The following is a 21,337-nucleotide window of genomic DNA, read 5'->3' as shown; positions in this document are numbered from 1 at the left end:
TCACTTTCAAAAAGTATCTCCGTTACTTCTGGTGTGCCTCAAGGCTCCCATCTCGGCCCCTTATTATTTATTTTATACGTAAATGATATAACTTGTCTTCTCAAGCAGTCAAATGTGCTAATTTATGCTGATGATATGAAACTTTATATGAAAGTGAATAGCGAAGAAGACTTTAGAATCTTTCAAAACGAAGTTAATGTATTTAACAAATGGTGCATTAAAAGTCTGCTCAAACTTAACGTGGCAAATGTTCAAATATTGTATTTACCAGAAGAAAATGTCAAGTCATATGAAATTGTCAAATTGGGAGATGATCCTGTCGAGAGAGTCAACAAGATTAGAGACCTTGGAGTTATATTGGACTCAAAACTTACCTTTGTAGATCACTATAACTCAATAATCCAGAAATCAAACGGTATGTTAGCATTTATAAAACGTTTCAGTTATAATTTTAAAGACCCATACACAATAAAAACATTGTACACAGCTTATGTTAGATCTATTCTTGAGTATTGTAGCGTTTGTGTGGTCGCCTTTTCAAATTTTACATAAAAACCGTTTGGAATCAGTCCAGAAACATTTGTTCTATTCGCTTTACGAAATTTAGGATGGTCTCAGAACCAATTACCTAGCTATGAATCACGTTGCCTGCTTATAAACATGGAAACATTAAGTGTAAGAAGAGAGTTTGCTGCAATCTGTTTTGTAAACGACATAATTAATCAGCGCGTTCAGTCTGCTTATCTACTAAATCAATTAAACTTTTATTGTCCTTGCCGTCATTTAAGAACAAGAATCTTTTCACTATAACCTCTACTCGAACTGATTATGGAAAATATAGTCCTGTTAATTGTTTAATGTATAGTTATAATAAACCATATGAGATATAGACTTAACTATGTCAAAACAGCAGCTGAAAAAAGGTTTTTACGGTAACAGGCACCGAAGAACCTGACTTTGTAAATGTAAAGAAAAATTATTATTATTAAGCTTATTTGAACATTGTAATCTCTAGGTTTAAGTTATTATATATATGTAGCCTACACTGTTTGGCGGAATAAATAAATAAATGATGACACAGCACCACCGACCAGCCACCACTAGCACAGCACCACCGACTCAGAATACCTGGCACAGCAACACAGACTCAGCATATGAATGGCACAGCACCACCGACCCAGCATGGCAGACACAGCACCACCGACCAGCACAACTGACTCAGCACGACAAGCACCGCACCACCGATTCAGCACACGACAGAAAACACCGCACCGAATGACACCACTCTCATTTCTTTCTTATAATTTTCAAACCAAATCAGTTGTTTTTTGACAGAAAACAACTGCATGTGTGTTAGTGTAATAGAAATCGATAGAAACGAATCCTGCCTCCGAGCTTGATCGTTTTCGATTGGTTTCGATCGATTTCGATTGGCTTCATTGAACGTCAATGGATTAGTTTCGACCAAAACATTGGCTGAGTGAACAACCATTTACCAATCGAAATCGATTGAAACCCAATTTCAATTGGCTATTGAACGGGCCTTTTGTTTAAAATGTTCCGAACTGCCTTAGCAATCGATAAAGTAGCATTTGTAAATGCTATGAAGGTGGTTTTGTATCATTTATGATCAAGAATACTCGTTAACATCGTCAAAATAGAGACTGCTCAATGTTACTCCAAAGCATCAAATTCTAAGCAGAGACGAAATCGATTTTTAAATCAATTTTTGAGTAGTCTAATAAATTTCTACAACCATTTTTTACGTTCTTAGGAATCCAGTGCTGGTTTTAAAAATATGAAACATGCCACATTCCCCGTTACAGAAAAAAATAATCAAAAAATATAGGAAAAAGTGATCAATCTTACCCAATTTTTGGTTTGAATGCCTATAAATTGAGTTTCAAATAGGCCACATTTGGCATGTTTTTGGAAAATTTTGCTCGTTAGTTCAAATGGAATTTCTTGAATCTTGAAAAATCTATTTTTTCATAGGCTCGTACACTTCTCCTGATGAATTCAAAGCATGTATAAGCAATAGGGGAGAGTGGGGATACTTGATCCCCTTTTCTTATTTTTACCATATCTTTTTGGAAAAATTTAGCAACTCGATGTCTATGACATTTTCTGACAGCTTATAACTTCAAGTTTCAATACTCCAAAGATTATAACGATACTTGAACTCGTTGATGAACTAGAAGCATTTTCGTGGGAGTAAAAAAATTGCGATTTTTCTGAAGTTAGGGGAGACTTGATCCCCTATTGAAGGAGGCTTGATCTTTTATTCAGGAAGCCCTAATCCTTGTATAAAAATCAAACAAAACCCAAAGATAGAATGTTAATTGACTATTTTGGTCATGTTTGTTCTCATTTCACAATTTATTACAGACATAAGAAGAAAATTCTATAACTTTGTCTCAACGCTAAATACATTGCATACTTAAAGGCGCTATTTTTTATAATTAAGAGAAAATTAATTATTTTTGCTCTTTTCTTCAGACAATTGTTTGATAAATATTAGTTTTTGGATAAATATTAGTAATTTCGTAATCAGCAATCATAACGATCAATTCAGAAGAAGAATATGCCGTTTGGAAGGGGGATCAATTGTACCCAACTCTAGGGGATCAATTGTACCCATAATCAACATTTTAGAAAACTTTTTCTGAAAAAAGTTGAGATTTTTCCATTACATTGAAAATATGGCATTATGAAGTTCATTCTACGCTCGAACGATTGAGACTTTGGAACAAATATTTTTTTTCATAATTTTCCCATGTAAGGAACATTTTAAAGTGATGAAAAAATATCTTCAAGTAACATTTTGTGAAATTTTTCAAACAAAGTTCAATTACTCAAGCAATTATTTTGTTAAAAAATTTTAAACTACAAGCATTGTTATTTTGCTCATTTTGGCACATTTTTCTAGAACATTTGATCTTTGTAAGTCATTCCAGTAAGGAATCAAGTATCCCCAGGGATTAAGTATCCTCATTCTCCCCTATAGTTGATTTTTTGTGAACGTTCTATTAAATAAATAAGGGCATTTTCTAATAGTAAGCATTTATAGGACAAATGGCTAGGGTCCCTACCAAATGGTAAAGCTTGAAAAAAAAAAAGTGGGAACAGTGGCCTAGGGAATTGTATGAAGATCTATTTTCATTTTTGTAGCTAAAAATTATTTAACAATGTTTATAATTTTGCCCCTAAATGTAGCGTCATTGTCCATCATTTGATGATAAATGTTTTCGAAAGAAAACGTAAAATTGCAGTTTGGTCTTAACAAACAATAACTGTAATTGATGTTTTTCTACCATCTTCTTCCAAACAAGTTTTATTTTGAGATACTTTGTAATAAACATTTAATTGTAGCTACTTACGTTCAGCTAGCCGGACTCGATTGGTCCAGCCAGTTTCACACTCGAAGACGCACATGCGTTCCGTTGCTGTTGCTACTTTTTTTTTCGAGCATAGATTATGTGGGTCCGAGTCGTCCGACGATACCATGTTGATTATGATGGTCGGGAGTGAGGGAAGAAAAGAAATCTGGGCGGACATGTTTTCCTCGCTCGAGATGACTTTTCCTGAACACTTGCGCGTCTCGCAATTAGCCTGTTGTAGGCCTGATGGACTGAATCCCTATTTACACAACACAGCACACAAATCTCGTCGTAGCAAATCAAACGCCACCCGGACTCATGACAGCTTTCTGACTTGGACTCGGACTCGGACTGGAGCACTCAAATGTTTATGTGGTGCACCGAGAAGGAGAGTTCATGAGAGGAGGTACGGTACGAGAAGGCGTATGGTATGAAAGATCCTCCACGACAACAAACCGCACAGCCACAGGTCGCCGATCGAAGCAGAGTTAGTTTGGACGCGAGTTCGCGATTTGCTCTAGCGAGTACCGGTAGTACCGAGCCGTGTTGATCAGTCCGGAATTGAACAATCACTGAACGGCTAGAAGCTCCTAAGTGTCCGCTGCAGTGGCCCCGGATTCGTATATGTGAAAAGTTGTTGTGACGAAAGGAACTGATTACAAATTTCTGCTTTTTATCAAAATATACGGTTTGTGGCCAGAAGGAAAACGTGTTCCGTTTTTATCTTCTATATATTGATAATAGGCTAGACGACGTCGTCGTCGTTGTCGGCAAACCGTGAGTACGTCGCGTTTCAAGTTAAGTTCCGCCTAAGGCCGCGCGGGTGTGTTCGTGTACCGTTCGTGGATTGTTTCGTATGTAACGAAGAAAAAAAAAATTGCTGATAAATTTTATCACCGCTTGTTGTTGTTTTTGCCGGCCTGGCTCTCTGTACCGTTAACCTCCAGAGTTCCAGAGAAAGTCCCGTGGGTAAACGTGTGTGCCAATCTTGATAAGGGTCAACCATTGACTAAGCTGGGCAGATTCGATCGAACTAGGCACAGACAACAACCTAGAACCGGCTGCAAGATGTCTGGTAAGGATTATTTCGGTAAGTGACTTCTATGGCCGATCTCGCCAATCGCACTCCGTCTGTCCACCAATCAAAAGGCCATATTTATAGATTTTGTTATCACCTACCCTCTCGAAAGTAGACGCTCTCCTGAGATTGTGTTATCTTCCGGTCGCCGCCGGCAGGGTGGTGGCGTTATGATAACACCACTGCCTGACAGACAAACATGCTACTAACTGATACCCGACGGATCCTCACTTCATTTGTACCTAAGTATTACTACAATTTATAAGCGAATCTACTATCGCTCTTTCTGGGGGCCAATACCGAGACTCTGCCCAGTTGATAACGGGATATCAGCGGGTAATCAATGTGAAAATATGGTTCTGGGTTTCACAATATCAACCCCAACCAACTACTAACTAACTGACTGTGACGTTGCAAACAAAATCGGGATGCTCGCGCTGGTCGCTTATCTTTTGCTTATCTGTTTCCATACATATTAGCATACATACTAACACAGAAGCGATGGCGACGACGAACGTCCTTGAGGGGAATTCCGTTGCCGTGGTAGACTAAGTTAGCGCGATAGCTTATCTTTCGATTTTAACTACATTTGCCATAAAAATGTACCCTAGGTCTACCAATGCCTAAACATATCGTTGCAGTTCAACAGGAACTGATACAGGTGGCACGTTTACTACTGATTGCTTGTGACTGAACGTAGTATTTTTTTCAAGGTTTCAATTTCAAATTTTTTACAAATAGGATAATGATCTTGAAGTGCCTACTTACTTACTGAAATAAAATCGATGCGTACATTTTTTCGCGCTACAAAACAGCACAATCATTTATTGTTATTCAATTTTGTTTTTTTTAAGGAAAATGCCGTACAATCTTGAGCGTGTTTTAGTGACCTTTTAGTTACAGTAAACCAAAAGAGTTAAAAATTTGCGAATATTCTGTTGGATTACCAGTGGATACCAACTGAGAATAGTTCTTACGAATCTGAATCTTGAATGATGATGGCTGGGTTAATAGAGATGATAATAGCCAACTGACAACATTTCTTATGAAGGAGCTGTTCATTCGAACGAGACATGCATTCTCTTGATGAGATTTTTGTTTATTACAAAGAACTACATTTTTATATTTTATGATTTTTGTGAAAAGAAAATCCGCCATTGGAACAGATGTTCACATATCTTACTATCTTAATTTATCTTACGTGAAATTTTCTCAAAAATTTTAATCTGCCGTCGGATTTGACTAGGCACTGGAGCAGTGGTTTTCAGAGTGGTCCCTACCGCCCTTGAGGGAGTTTAGAGTTTCTTGGGGACGATGAGCGCAACTTTGAAATTTGGTGGGCGTTGAAAGGGCTCAGGGGGGCGGTGGGTTCATTTTAAAATTCACAATTTCTCAAATTACAGAACAACTTAGTTTTTAAATGACAATGAGTACGTCTAAGGCCCAACAATAAAACGACATTGAAGAACTCTGAAAACAAGGGTAATTATAAAAAATCTATAAGTTAACAGAGTTATGTGAGATTTCGTCTACGATTTATATATTGATATGGTTTTGTAAGTTATTTTGGGTTTTACTCAAAAGCATAAATTTTTGATGACAATGCTTGAAAGTGTTGATTAGTTGATCTTTAATTCAATTGATAAAAAATTAAATTCTGCAATTTTTCATGATCAAACATCAAAAGTTGATTTCTACTGAAATTGTCTAATCCATTTGTTGGAACCTATGTAAAATTTTAAGACCCGTAAATTTTTAGACCCGCAAATCCTGCAAAACTTGTAACAGTTATCAAATATAGTCTACAATTTTCATAAATAATTGTTAAAAATTTCCTTTTTCTATAATATTATTTGAGACTTATCATTCATTCGAATCTTTACCAATAAAAAAAACCATGCATTATAATTTTGATGCTATTTCACCGAATTAACAGTGATTGTTTTGCGAACAATAATAGCAAATTAAATTGGAAAAGAGTTTTGTTTACCAAAATTCAGATAGACGTTTTATTGGGTGGTATGAAAAAAACTTAGTATTTGCTTTTGCTAAACTGAATCGAGCAGTCGCTTAAAGCAATTGCTTCGGTTGTTATGAATAAAGTTTTTTTTGACAGCTGTTTTCTCAGTCAGGAGCTTTTACTTTTAGAACAAGCTAGTTTGGTATGAATAAAGCTCAAATCTAAAGCAATTGCTCGACAAATCTCATAGCAATTGCTTTATTTTCCAAGCATGCTCGGTAGCAGACTTTTCCGATAAAAAATTCTTTAATAACGTCATGAACTTATCAAATTAGCAATATTTCACTTCAAAACAATTCAAAAAGGTATTTTCAACATGGATAAAGAAAAGTCGAAGTGATAACCCAACTTTTTTCATATTCCTGTCGTTGTATAAAATCATTCGTCTAAGATGACAATAAACAAATCAATTAGTAAATATTTCAAATTAAAAAAAATCCGGCTATAGTGGAAGAAGTCCCAATTGGCTCAAAGTAAGAAATAAATTGTAATAATTTAAAACATTATACAGATCTCTCATTTTTATATAATTTTTTATAATCCTAAGATTTAAAAAAAATCTAAATTAAAATGCGCGCCTATTGCCTATTTTTTTTATACATCGGATTATCCCGATCCGAATACATGTGGGAGAGCTTATGATAAATATTAAAGTTAGGCCATTTTTTGTTTGACAATATTCGAATATGTATTCATTTTTCTTTAAATATCAACATACGAGCACGCATTAACAAAAAATCCGGTCGTTCTTACACGCACCGCCCGCTTCGTCGACTTCAAGGCTACTTTAGCCGTACTTTTCAATTTTCTGATCGTCTTCTTTCTTTTTACTTTAGAAAACTTAAGATTCTGATGGTTGGATAGCTCTATTTTTCGAAGCAAAAGCTATGTTCTAAGACTTTAGTACACATCCGCTAAGCAAATGTTTATTCATACCAAACTAAGCAAATGCTTTGGACTTTTGCTTTGATTGATTTCGAGCTAAGTAAAAGCTACCGAAGCAATTGCTAAACCTTATTCATACCACTAATTATTACCTACTTATTTGTCAAATTTAAGAATTTGTCCTGGGATTTTTTTTTCTCGAGGAATGAAGAAATTTATTTTGATGTAATTTTAAGTTTTGTATTGCTTTACAGTTGATAGGTTATATGTTGGCTTTTCAGTCTTCTGAAGTTAATTATAACACTTTTTTTATGTACTTCGTTAAACCTTTGCAAATTTTACTACAATAAAATGTCCAAAATTTATGGTTTTTCAACGACCCAATATACATTTTTTTAAAGATTTTTTAAAAATTTGCTCAGGGGGGCGTTGAGCTCGAAAAATTAGCAAAAGGGCGGTGAAGGAAAATAATTTGAAAACCACTTCACTAGAGCCATCTGAGTAGAGTGTTATTTGACCTTATTTACCCTGAACTAAGCTTTTTTCTTTATTCGTCGTATAGCAACATGGAATTTTAAGCACAGAGAACAGAAGTACAAGCACAGAGAACAGACGTACAAGCTCGAACAAAAACTCTTCAGAAAAGTGTGTAAAAATTCAAAAGCTATCAGCAGAAAAATACGTTAAAAATTGACTGGAAACAGTGCCATCTGTTGCGCCGTTCATAAGTTACAAATCAACTTTGAGGTGCTCAGTTTTCGAAACGGCGCAATTGTATATCAACTCATGAATAAATTTACCAATATCTCAGTTAAACGAACGGCTTCAATTTATTGCTTGATAAATGTGATTATTAAGAGCTACTTTTAACTTGGCAAAATTTTACTTTCTTATTTTAGTACTACTGCGGCACAAATAACTGACAACTTTTGGATCAAGCTTTCGCATTTCTTGAAAGATTATCCTGACTTCGATAATCTTTCAGGAGGCATCGGCTATGCCCAGTCAAATAAGAGCAATCTTGACGATTATTCTCACCCAGCAGTACTGATTCTAGGCATCTCAAGCGGGTTTCATTCACATATCACATTTGCATCCCATTGTTCAACATTTGGTACTTCTTGCAAGTTTGAAGAAAATAGCGAATAAACTTTAGGATACATTTTTTATGCAACATGACGAATGTGTTACGAAGCTCCAACAGAAATTTTCTTGAAACATGCCTAGTAGCCCATTCGACCTGTTTAAAACTGACTCAAATTTTGTTGTTTTTTCTCAGTTTTGTTTTGACAGTTCTCTTTGGTGTGTTTGGAGACATCTGGTGTTCCAGCCAAAAAACAAAAATTGGTTTAAAAAGGAGGTTGGAATTTTTACACAAGTTCCGTGGGCTAGCTTGTACGTCTGTTCTCTGTTGTACAAGCTCGAACAAAAAATCGTCAAAAAAGTGTGTAAAATTTCAAATGCTATCACCAAAAAATACGTTAAAAATTAACTACAAACAGTGCCATCTATTGCGCCGTTCAAAAGTTACAAATCAACTTTAAAGTGCCAAGTTATCGAAAAGGTGTAACTGTATATGAACTCACAAAAAATCAATCCAATATCTCAGTAAAATTGACGGCTTTATTTTATTGCTACTTGGTTACTTTCACATATCACTTTAGCATCCCGCTGTTTAAAACTTTGTGTTTCTAACAAATTTGAAAGAGAAAGCTCCTAATAACTTTTAAGACATTTTTTTATTAGGCAACGTGATGAACGTGTTACGGCTAGCAAGCGAGGTAGGGGAGGAGCGGGCTATATGCGCCTATTAAGCAGAACACTGATTTAATCAAATATCACGTCGAATATGTGTACAAAAACTATATACACGTGTGCAGGCATCTGTTTTCTATACAATGGAGTAATTTTTATGTTTAAATTTTGTTCTGTTTCCTAAAAAACGATTTTATTGTAAGTGTTGTCTATAATGCCGAACCTCAAACCGTGCGGGCTAAATGCGCCTATATATGTTTTGAACAAAATTTCTGTTTTTTGGGCAATATTTCCGTATAATTTCATTGAAACTGCTGGAAAGGAATAATTTCCGTATGACAAAGCTGCAGTTTTATAAATATCTATGTATATTATAATTTTGTGGAATAAAACAAAAGTTAGGGTTGCCGTACTATGGAGGCAGTTCATCCATGAGAAAAATTTTATCAAATCTGTCTTTAGATCTCCAATTCATTCTTAAGATGTCATTCAGAGCTTAGATTTGAAGGTTCAGTGGTAAAAATCATTTATTTATTCTATTTAACCTGTTATTTTAGGATGGAGGCATTTTACAAACATGATGCATACAAAAACACTCTATTATTCCATTAAATAATCATTATTAAACGTCCAAAAAAGCTGAAATATGTTTATTTTCTTTAGTTCATTTGAGTAAGAAACAAAAACCATCCTAGTTTTTGTTTCAAACTTCTTTACGTAAGTCAAAATTTTACATCAAAATGTATCAAAACCTTGTATGATTTTTTAAATTTTTTTGAGTTTATAAATTCATAAAATTCTTTCTTGCCTTATGTTCTAAGCGTATCACCCTCAAAATGCATCGGTCAGATAAGCTGTCTAGTCAGCCATTTCGCCAAACAGCCGTAGGGTCATTTAACCCGATAGGCCCATTTAGGAAACCCTTCCCCTATACCGCGTTACGGCAGCTTACTGAGATCGTTTTTGTGAAATAGGAAAAGTAAGGGTCCGATATTGCTGCCTTGTGGAACACCAACCTCCAACTTCTCTCTTTTCTTCTTCTAAGCAGACAAATTGCTTTCTATTTGACAAATAGCTGCGCATTAAATCGTTGACTAAGCGTCTTATACCATAACACTCAAGTTTTTTCAACAATACTTCGTAGGTTAAAGTGTCAAAGGCTTTTTTAAGATCGAGAAAAAGACCGCTCACAATTTTTTTGTGTCCATTTCTTGAATTTCAGAATTCATCAGCTCGCAGATTGCTGTAAGCGTGCTGGATCCTGATTTGAAACCGTATTGTTAATGGTAAAAAACGTTGTTTTCATTTAAAAAACTGTTCATTCTGCTTATCAAAAGTAAAAGTACTTTCTGAACATTCACAATTCAGCGGAAACTAGGTACCAAGAGTATCTGCTTGTTAATTCCCAAAGGTGGATTAAAAAAATAGGCGGCAAAAACGACCAAATAATAGAGTGTGTCGAAACAGTTGAGTATTTTGGCGTTGAACGTTGCCTAGGCACTCTTTTTTATCTGCACCAAACACGCTGAACCTACCTAACTTTGTGTAATGTCTAATTTTTTTGATTAATTTTTAGTTTTATCGTATGTGTGTAAAGTATTAGCGCTGCAAATGTTATTACACCACTAGAATCGGTATGAAATTGCCTTTCTGATGAATATAAATTTATTGCGAAAATCTTGCGTGAATATACTCAAAATACAGTGCAAAGCTGAATTAAAGTGCAAAAAAAATCTAAGAAATGGCAAATTGACAAAAAGTTCTAAAAAACAGTTACCTTTGTAAATTCGTCAAAAATTCTACGTATTTTGAAAATCTAAAGATGCGAAAATTTGCCAAATTACGTCAACTTTTAAATCCTTTTTTCTGACTTTAACAATTTTGACGGTACATTGATTAAAAAGTACGGTTTTCACACTTTTTTTTTACATTTTTTGTAGTTATGATCTTAAAAATTAAAATAAATCTGATGTGTAACGTTTAGCTTTTAATTTCTGTTTTCTTGGACACCAAGTGATTTTTTTAGCATTCCGTAGCTGAACTACCGTCTGTTTTCCGACGCATGTTTTTTCGAATTTTTTTTCTTGGACTTTGAAAAACGGAAAACTGAAGTGCTGTAACTGAATAATGTCTGAGAAACATATTTACATTACGAGATTTCCAAAACTATAAATTTTGTAAAAATCGGTTGAGAAACAAGAGAGATATGTATAGCGCTTTTTAGCGAGGAGAGGTCTGATTAGGAAGTTTTTTTTCGAGGGCTTTCAGGGTGTGTCCATAAAAAAGTTATGATGCAAAATTAAAGATCGCTAGAATTCATTGAGGGTTCCTGATGATTTTTTTTTATTTGGATGCACCCGAATAAAGTTAGAAGTCACCAAACATCCAATAGTATCATATTTAAAATTCAAGAGCTTAAAGTTAAGATATTTCAACTACGAGTAACATAAGAAGGATTTCAGATTTGCTCCGGCCTTATAAGGTAATCTATACCGATACAAGCCATTCTTTTTTATAGGTCTTATTTTTCCTGTAAAACTCAAAAAATGCCACTACGCTGAGTTAGTCATTCCGGGGCTCTTGGCAGGATCGTCAATGTAAAATGCTGGTCTGTGGCCATTATGGTGACAACAGATGTATGAGTACCTACCTACCTAAGGGTCCAGCGCCGATTGACCGGTGCATAGGGCTGAGATAAAAGATCTCCACTGCTGGCGATCCGGAGCCAGCGTCTTCGCTTGCTGCCAGCCAAGGTTCTCGTCAACTGTGCGGATTTCAGCGGCTAGACTTCGCCGTCACGAGCTTTTGGGCCTGCCTCTTCTTCGATGCCCATCTGGATTCCAGTCACGCGCCTCTCTGCAAATCTCGTTTTCATCTCTTCGCAGCGTGTGCCCAGTCCATCTCCACTTACGTTCCCGAATCTCGATTTCTAGCGCCTTTTGATGACACCGGCGATGAAGTTCAACGTTTGAGATCCAGTTGCCAGGCCACCAAGCGCGGATGATGTTCCGCAGGCAGCGATTCACAAAAACTTGCAGTTTTCGCGTCGTCACCGCATATGTCCACCAAGTTTCACACCCGTACAGCAAACGGATTTGACGTTTGAGTTAAAGATTCGGATCTTAGTTCGTAGAGAGATCTGGCGTGATCGCCAGATGTTTCGGAGACTCGCAAACGCAAATCGGGCTTTTCTGATCCGGGTTTCGATGTCCTTCTTGGTACCACCATCAGGCGTAATCTGGCTACCAAGATACTGGAAGCACTCCACTGTCTCAACCTGTTGTCCAGCTACCAAGATACTGGAAGCACTCCACTGTCTCAACCTGTTGTCCAGCTACCACGAAATTGGAACGATTTTCTGTATTGATTTCCATCGATTTGGTCTTTCCGACATTGATTTTGAGACCTGCTGCCTTGGAGCTTTCGGTGAGGTCGTCGAGTTTGCTTTGCATGTCTTGTTGTGTTTGGGCGAGCAAAACAATATCGTCTGCCAGGTCAAGGTCGTTCAGTTGCTCCATGGTTGAAGGATTCCACGGCAATCCTCGGTTTGGTCTACAGTCAATCGATCCAGTCAAGATCTCTCCATTACAATGAGAAAAAGCAGCGGTGACAAAATACATCCTTATCTCACTCCAGCAGTGCCCGGGATTGGTTCGGACAAGCCACCGTCGTGCAAGACCTTGCACGAAAATGCCTCGTACTGTGCTTCGATGAGATGGACTAGTTTCTCTGGGACCCCTCGTCGCCTTAGAGCCGCCCAGATGTTTTCATGGTTAAGTCGGTCGAATGCTTTTTCGAAATCAACGAACACCAGCAGAAGAGAGTCCTGGAATTCGTTGATTTGTTCCAGTATGATTCGTAGCGTTGTAATGTGGTTCACACATGATCGTCCGGATCGGATCCAGCTTGTTGCCGTCGGAGTGTAGCGTCGATTTTCTCCTGGATCCTGTTCAGGATCACTTTGCAGAGTACTTTGAGGGTTGTACAAGTCAAAGTTATGGCACGCCAGTTACCGCACTCTGTTAGGTCTCCTTTCTTTGGGACCTTTACGAGGATACCCTGCATCCAGTCGGCCGGGAATGTTGCAGTATCCCAAATGTCAGCGAAAAGACGGTGCAACATTTGTGCTGACAAGGCAGGGTCGGCTTTGAGCATTTCAGCAGGAATGCAATCGATTCCAGGCGCTTTGTTGGATTTCATGTCCTTGATTGCCGCTTCTATTTCAGCCAGCGAGGGCACTTCCGAGTTGACGCCATTAACGCGGCTTAAGGCAGAAACACAATACAGCGTCGGTCGTCGCGTCACGTCAGCGGTCAACGCTGTCGATAAGTACTAAAACGCGGACGCGACGCACCCGACGATTTTTGCATCACAATTCAGCGTCAAGAGACATCTTAGATGTCTCTTGACGCTGAATTGTGATGCAAAAATTGTCGGGTGCGTCGCATCCGCGTTTTAGTACTTATCGACAGCGTTGACCGCTGACGTGACGCGACGACCGACGCTGTATTGTGTTTCTGCCTTTACTGTGGGCGCCTCGAGCTGCGGGTTCTGTTGGCGATTGCTATTTGTAACTCGGAAAAGTTGATCAAAATGCTTAGTCCAACGCTTGAGCTGATCTGTTCGATCTGTCAGCAGCTGACCTGCTCGGTTTTTCAGCGGCATTCTTGCATTAGTCCTTGCACCACTAAGGCGGCGAGAAATATCATATAATAATCGGATATCTCCAATGGCGGCGGCTCTTTCTCCCTCTTCGGCTAGGGAGTTTGTCCAGGCTCTCTTGTCTCGTCTACAAGCTCGTTTAACTGCCTTTTCCAGCTCCGCATATAGTAAGCGGGCGGCTGCTTTGGCTGACCCGGTACATGCCTGCTCAATTCCGACTTTCGCCTTTCTCCGATCATCAACCATCCTCCAAGTTTCATCCGACATCCATTCACTCCTTCGTCCACAAACTTTACCGAGAGTACCATGGCTCGTCGTGATAAAGGCATTCTTGATTCCACACCACTGTTCTTCGACTGTTCCGTCTGTCGGCAGCTCCGAGGCTCGGGATTCTAGCTGTTCAACGTATGCCCTTTTCACCTCTGGATTCTCCAACCGGCGGACGTCGTATCGACACCCGACTTTCTCCTCGCGCCGTTGGACACGTGCAACTCTCAGTCGTATCTCGCCAAGGACGAGGTGGTGGTACATATCACAATCAAATAAAATTTTGTTTGTTTCAGTTGTAAACCGTTCATGTTCTCTGGGAAATATTGAAGCTAAGTATTTTCGCTATTTTCTACATATACCTAACATGTTGGAAATTTAATTCCAACATAATAAATGTTTTCAATTGGAAAAATATCCATATATTAGTATCTCATTTAAAATTTGCAAAAAAAAATCCTATCTTATCTTTATATCTTGAATTTTGATTGATGATCTTTTGAAATTCTTGTCGTTGATTCAGTCAGTTAAGAAAACATTAAATTCCGAATATAATTCCAATCACAATCACATATTTTTTTGGCTTTCTTCCAGTAGTCGTTCTTTTTTTTATAAGAATCAGGAAATTAGAGAATATTTTTGAAATTTTATGTTTAGAACACAAAGGAAATAGGTACTCACTTAAATGTGTGTCAATTTTTGAGAAACCACAAATTAATTATTTTTTTACGGTTTTGATTAAACGGAAGGAATGCCTCGTATATTAACACTAGAAAGACCGCACCAGTCAAAATGACTGGTTGGACACTTTGTTTGCTGAATATCTTTTAAATACTTCGCTTTAAAAATTCGCAAAAAACATGACTTTTCATGAATTTTGAATCTCTACAAAACTGTGTTTTTTTTATTTCACTAGCTCTTTTAATAAGCGAGAAAATTTTCGCCATGGACACTCGGACCGTGACCAGTCAAAATGACTGGTGAAATTCAAAACCCTATAACTCAAACAAGATAAATTTTTTTTGCTTGCTTTTGGTTTCATTTGCAATCTACATTCAAGGAAATGAGCCCTAGTTGATTTATAGTGAGCAGAAGTGTGTCATTCGTTATGAAATTATTGATTTTCGATACAAAGTCCTGAAAATTTATAGAAAAAGTTCTCGGATTGACCGCTGTGTGGCGCTTCAAGCACTTTACTCCCAATTTTTTTGGTCGGTTATGTTGCTTAACTATAATCAAACTTTCTGTCAAAATTTGGCGAAATTTCATCAAGATTTGTAAAAGTTATGTTAGATTTTGTAACTGTCCATTCGAGTAATTGAGTTATTTTAGGTGATAAATATGTTTTATACTAAACTAGTATGAGTAAAAAATTATGAATTGTTTACACATTTTTTCAAATTTGAAAACATAAGCTATTAAACTGAATAATTTAAATGATATTTCATCATGGGTGCACGTAATATATTTTATATGTTGGTTATCCACCATGGGTGCACGGATTCACAGCAGTTTCTTCCTAAGTATGTGTTCACATGCATTCTTAGATTATTAGGTTCGACAAATCTCCAATGCTAGTTTATTTACAGGTATTCCGGCTCTCGTGTAAATACCTGGCCAGCTGGCAACTGATGGAACATTCATATTATATAGTCATTCATATTATAAAGACACAACTTACCTGCCGGCCACTTATGGGATTTGAACCCTAAAGTTTTCTTGTCGATACCGGGATTTGAACCCAGTAAGCCTGACACAACCAGACCAGATTCGCGCCAGCATGCAACATTGGCGCTAAGATATTTCGACATGGGTGCACGGACTGGCTGCAAATTCGCCGTTGTAGATTATATAGAGTGAAATTGTTTTCAACATGCTCTAGAACACGAAATATAAGATGTGATAGGTATTTTAAATGCAATATTGACCAATTAAAAAACTTTTTAGAAAAAACTAATTAACTTGTAAATTTAATAATGTTGATTCATTATTTTTATTTCCACTGTTTTCCGTCGCACGACATAACTTGATGCACATAATTTCTAAAATTCACTCGATCCATGGTAATCGTTTTCCATTTTCTTGGATGATGATTCGATTACCATCTTATCAGATAAATATACGATTGCAAAAACTCGTTTTGTAATAAAAAATAAATAAATTTAGTATATCAAGATCATATTGAAAGATTTTTTTTTCCAGGAATGAAAAAAAAACGGAGCTGAAAATAAAAATCGTTATTTAAATCGTTTTGTCTCAACATAAAAGACATGGTTTCGACTTTGGTTTAGTTAAGATTTGTCAAAATGCTTCTAAAAAAAATGTAAAAAACACCAATATTTGATAAAAATGCGGTGAATCCGTGCACCCATAGTGTAAAACCATGTATATAACACAAATTATCTTTTGAATCTATAAAAGCCTTTATTCTTTACCTTTAGCATGCAAAAAAGTTGATTTTGGATGAATAGCGGTGAATCCGTGCACACATGGTAAATTGCTCTACTTATAGAAAAACTTTGCTTGAAAATCTACAATATCAGGTATAATTAATAAGCAACATGATGAAAAATTTCAGAGGGATGGGTGTTAGAAAATATCTACTACGACAGAATTGAAGTGAAACCGTGCACCCATGGTCAAATCTTATATCCAATTAACATGATTTTCTAATAGTATTGGTAATGTATTTTAATTTTTTGATGATTATTTGAAATATTCAAGTTATGACATACACGCCATTGTCAGCTATGCCAAAATGAGGTGATTCCATGCACCCATGGTGAAAAAATATTTCCATTTTATAACAAAAATATTACCGAATTAGTTACAAAATAATATCAGAAGAAAAAAGTTCAAAATAATATGTAATAAAAAAATTCTCCTTTACCAGTCATTTTGACTGGTCACGGTCCGAATAGGTATATTCAATTTGTCGGTCCTTCTAGTGTTAAGGAGTAATGTTTCAGTGAAACATTTTGCTTTCTGTTTAGGTTACTTTCCAGTAAAATATCATTTTTTGTGTAATTTTACCAACATTGAAACATTGAAGGTTCTTCAAGAAATAACTGCTGTTGAAATTACTTGATCTTTTTTTTATTTATAAGTCAACCAAAGAAAATGCATTCGAAGTAATGAAATCAATCAATTCAACACAGTGTTTCAAGCTTTTGTAATTTATTGTTTTTACTTGAGGAATAAATCACTTAAAAAATTTACAAAATGAAGGCAGGTGGGAACTTCTTTCGAACCGATCTTTCAACATATCGTAGGCATCCTCCGGCAACCGACATCCTAATCTCTACAGTAGATCCGTTTGAATAGTGAAACTTCTGTACCTCCGCGTTTTGGGGCAATTACCCTTCCTTCATTGCGTTCTCTGAAGAAAACTTGATGCGATGCGATCCGTGATGAGATATGTACTTTCTATCGATGCTAAGACTGCATTCAGCGCTTTAATAAATGGCGCCATCTCAGCCAGCAATGGAGCTGCTGAATTCTCCGGGAATTGAAAAACCAACGTGTTTTTGTACAATACCTTCCATTTCGATCCCAGCCGAGAAACTATGCGGATAAAAGCAAATGGCTGCTACTACGGCAAAGTCTTCACAATAGGCTCAACGATTGTCGAATGCGTCCTCTCACTATGAAGTCTGAGTTTCAACTATGTGCTTTGCATATTCGAGAACAAGCGAATGGAGGAAGTTGGTATTCCCCGTACGAAATTTCGAAACTGACGGATATGCTCTGAGTTATTCTTTCGTTTCGAGCTTTTAAAAACACAATTTGAACTTAACAAATTGAGGACCACGAAGAAATCGTAGTCGAGAAAAACCGGAATTAGGCATATCACACCTAAAAATTTTTTTTTTGAAACAAATTTTAAAAATTATTTGAGTCATCAAACCCGTTGTGATCAATTTTGAAAAATAGAGTTCATTCAAAAAATGTATAACATTTGATTAATTTATTTGTCCTAAATTTGGATTTTGGGTTGAAATTTTTTAAATCAAATCAAAATTCTGGTAACCTTCGTTTGAGAAGCATTTAATTCCACTCGTATTAACAAATTGCTAATTTGTCTTTTGCACGGGTTTGTAGCTTATGAACTGATCCATATTGTAGACTATATTTGTAGGTTCGTCATCGAAGTATTCTCTAAACAGGGTGGCTACAGAACCGGGAAAACCCGAGAATTCAGAACCCGAAATCGGGAAAAATACAAGGAGAAGTCAAAATTAATTTTTGATACCAAGGTCAGGAATTCAAACCAAAATTCTGAATTGAGAATTGTAATTTTTTTCGAGTAATTCATCTGATAAAAAAAAATGTGGAAGAAGAAAATTTTTTTTTTAAGATTTTAATTTCTAAACTTATCTTTAAATTGAAAAACTGCCAAACTGTCTCTAAAAATGAGATTTCAATTAAAAAAGTTACTTAAAATTTGTTCATGTACCGCATATCACTACAATCATTAAAAAATAAATCAATCATAGGAAAACAAGTGAATCAAAGTTAAATTTTGAATTGATGAATTAATGTTAGATTAAGATAGTTAATAATATTAGGGAAAAAGAAATAAACTTATTTCATCAAACTCAAAGTAGGGGGGTAGAAGAAGAGGATTGATGGTTTTGATCACACTAGTCAAAAGTGTCTCCCGATTTAAAAAATATTGATATGCTAGTTTAATGGCATTGCGGTGAACGTTACATGAAGAATTCTTGATAGAAGAATTAAAGATCGGAAAGAAATGACGGATAGATAAAGCAGACGCTTAGTATAAGAAAATTTTACAGGTGTTGAAATTGAGCCAAGAGCATATTTTATGGAAAGTTTCTATGGTGCGTTCTAGACCCTTTGTCCCACATCTAGCCATTCAACTGATGTGGGACAAAGGGTCTAGAACGCACCATAGAAACTTTCCATAAAATATGCTCTTGGCTCAATTTCAACACCTGTAAAATTTTCTTCTACTAAGCGTCTGCTTTATCTATCCGTCATTTCTTTCCGATGTTTAATTCTTCTATCAAGAATTCTTCATGTAACGTTCACCGCAATGCCATTAAACTAGCATATCAATAATTTACCAACGGTGACTATTCGTTAAAAAGATTTAAAGAATATGATCCCCCAAATTTCCAAACAAAAATTATTTTGCTAGGATGCTGAGGTGACCTCGGTTCTAAAGCACAAGATTAAACTTTCATCCCTTTCCAATCTATCCATTGACTACTAGATCGTGGCCGGCATCATTATTGATGTTAAAGCATTGTGAATGTGCTATCAATCCCAGGATCCATTCATTTAATCTCTGAACAATATAGGTTCGGGCAATCACGGAGTGGAACGATGTGGAACTCGTTTTACTGAGCCACGCCTGCGATCGTGGAGTTCGAAAATTTATTTTCATTACGATATTTTTCAAGTAACGAAAACATTTAAAAAAATAATATCAACTTGCATTGGTAAGTTCATACTTAAGAAAAATGTTGAAGCATTTCGGATTCAATGATTAAAGGTGGATGTGAGTAATCAATCAAGCTAAGCAAAGAAGCCGTTGAACATTACTTCAAGTAAATCAAATTTCTGGAAGTATTGATGAATCGAAAATGTGAAGCTTTCGTTCTTAATTTTGGTTTTGGATAAATACAAAATTTGAATACTAATTCTATTTTTTTAAAAATGTTATCAAATTAATAATTTTAAGCTCAATTAGGCGGAAACGAATATCAAAGCCTTTTTAGTCAAAAACTAAACCCCTATCCAGCGATTATTCGAAAAATCTGATGGTGGAATAAATTTTTAGGAAATATATTAAAATTCGATGTATAAACAAAATATTCAAACACTCTCGAGAGCGAAAAATTAAATTGAGAAAAATGGAAACGACACTATCTTTAATATTATTGATCTTTTTTTTTCATTTTCGATGAGGCTGGGTCATTCGGCCGAAAGTCATGAGGCCGAAAGCCTTTCGGCCGAAGGTCATTCGGCCGATGGACGTTAGGCCGAATGGGCTATCTGGCCGAAAAGGCCACTAGGCCGAATGGGTTATTCGGCCGACGGTTATCCAGCCGAAGGCTGTTAGGCCGAAACGACGCAAGGCCGAAAGGATGTTCGGTCGAATGGTCACGAAGCCGAATGGTCACTAGGCCGAATGGTCATAAGGCCGAATGGTCATTAGGCTGAACGGTCATTTGGCCGAATGGTCACTAGGCCGAATGGTCATTTGGCCGAATGGTCATTAGGCCGAATGGTCATTAGGCCGAATGGTTGTAAGGCCGAATCGTTGTAAGGCCGAATGGTCATTTGGCCGAATGGTGGCAAAGCCGAATGGTCATAATGCTGAATGGATGCTAGAAGGTCGTTAGGCCGAAAGGTCTTAAGGCCGAATGTTCGTAAGGCCGAATGGATGTTAGGCCGAAATGTCGTTAGGCCGAAAGGTCACTAAGCCGAATGGTCGTCAGGCCAAATGGTCGTAAGGATAAATGTATATTATTTTGATAAAATATCATGACTTAAAGATATCAAGAAAAACCTGATTTTTTTAGGACCACCATAACTTCATGAAACAAAGTTGTTATAAAACTTTCAGTTCAAGAGATAGATGTGTAGTGTCTTCGACCATGTTTAATGAATTATTATATTCTACAATATTGTAAAATAAAATAGGCCTCTATCTTATCACAGTTAGGAAACAATATTCGGATCTCAGAAATCAGAAAATTCGGTTCAGGTTCGTATTATTAAAATTTTTCCAGTAAAAATGATCGCCTTTAATTGTTGTAAAAGTTTGTCTAAGACATCAAATGCATCAAACTGGAGGGAAAGACGCTAATAATTGTTTCTCGCTAAAATTCATTTCTGGACCACTGTGCTGTGGCTTTTTCTTTCAGGATAAATAAATCAGATATCGATCCAATCGACCATTTAAGTGTTGGCATCTTTAACATTATTTTACACTATTACTTTTAAAATTATTTTACACTACGCCTTGCCTTACAATAGGGATCTGTTTCGGAATCACAGCCTAAGGGGGCTGACATCGTTGCTTCGACTACCAGAAAGCTCCATGTCAAATTTAAGCTCTTTTGATTAACTCAAAGGGGTCGCTCAATGACCTTCAAGTTGGAATTATGGAAATTTGACATCATTTGTTCAAGCGAAACGGCAAAATCCACTTCTTTAGCACAAACTTTTATGAACATTGCTTTAAAGATTTTAATTGTTATCTCTGAAAAACTAGTAACATGCTACATTTACAGATAACAATTGGTATTATGCCAA

At 36.4% G+C, this 21,337-nt stretch overlaps 1 protein-coding gene across 1 annotated transcript in view; it reads left to right on the top strand.

Annotated features, from left to right (window-relative positions):
- The first annotated feature begins 3,841 nt into the window (after positions 1 to 3,841).
- The window catches only part of LOC129755903 (box A-binding factor-like), a 33,352-nt gene continuing 15,856 nt past the window's right edge, over positions 3,842 to 21,337 (top strand). Inside the window, exon 1 of the mRNA XM_055752603.1 lies at positions 3,842 to 4,470. Within this exon, the coding sequence (XP_055608578.1) occupies positions 4,449 to 4,470 (22 nt within the window). The 5' untranslated portion in view covers positions 3,842 to 4,448. The remainder of the gene's footprint in view (positions 4,471 to 21,337) is intronic.

The sequence above is a fragment of the Uranotaenia lowii genome, chromosome 3 (genome assembly GCF_029784155.1).
Source record: "Uranotaenia lowii strain MFRU-FL chromosome 3, ASM2978415v1, whole genome shotgun sequence".
NCBI classification, from domain to species: Eukaryota; Metazoa; Arthropoda; class Insecta; order Diptera; family Culicidae; genus Uranotaenia; species Uranotaenia lowii.
This window is presented reverse-complemented; position numbering and strand designations above follow the sequence as displayed.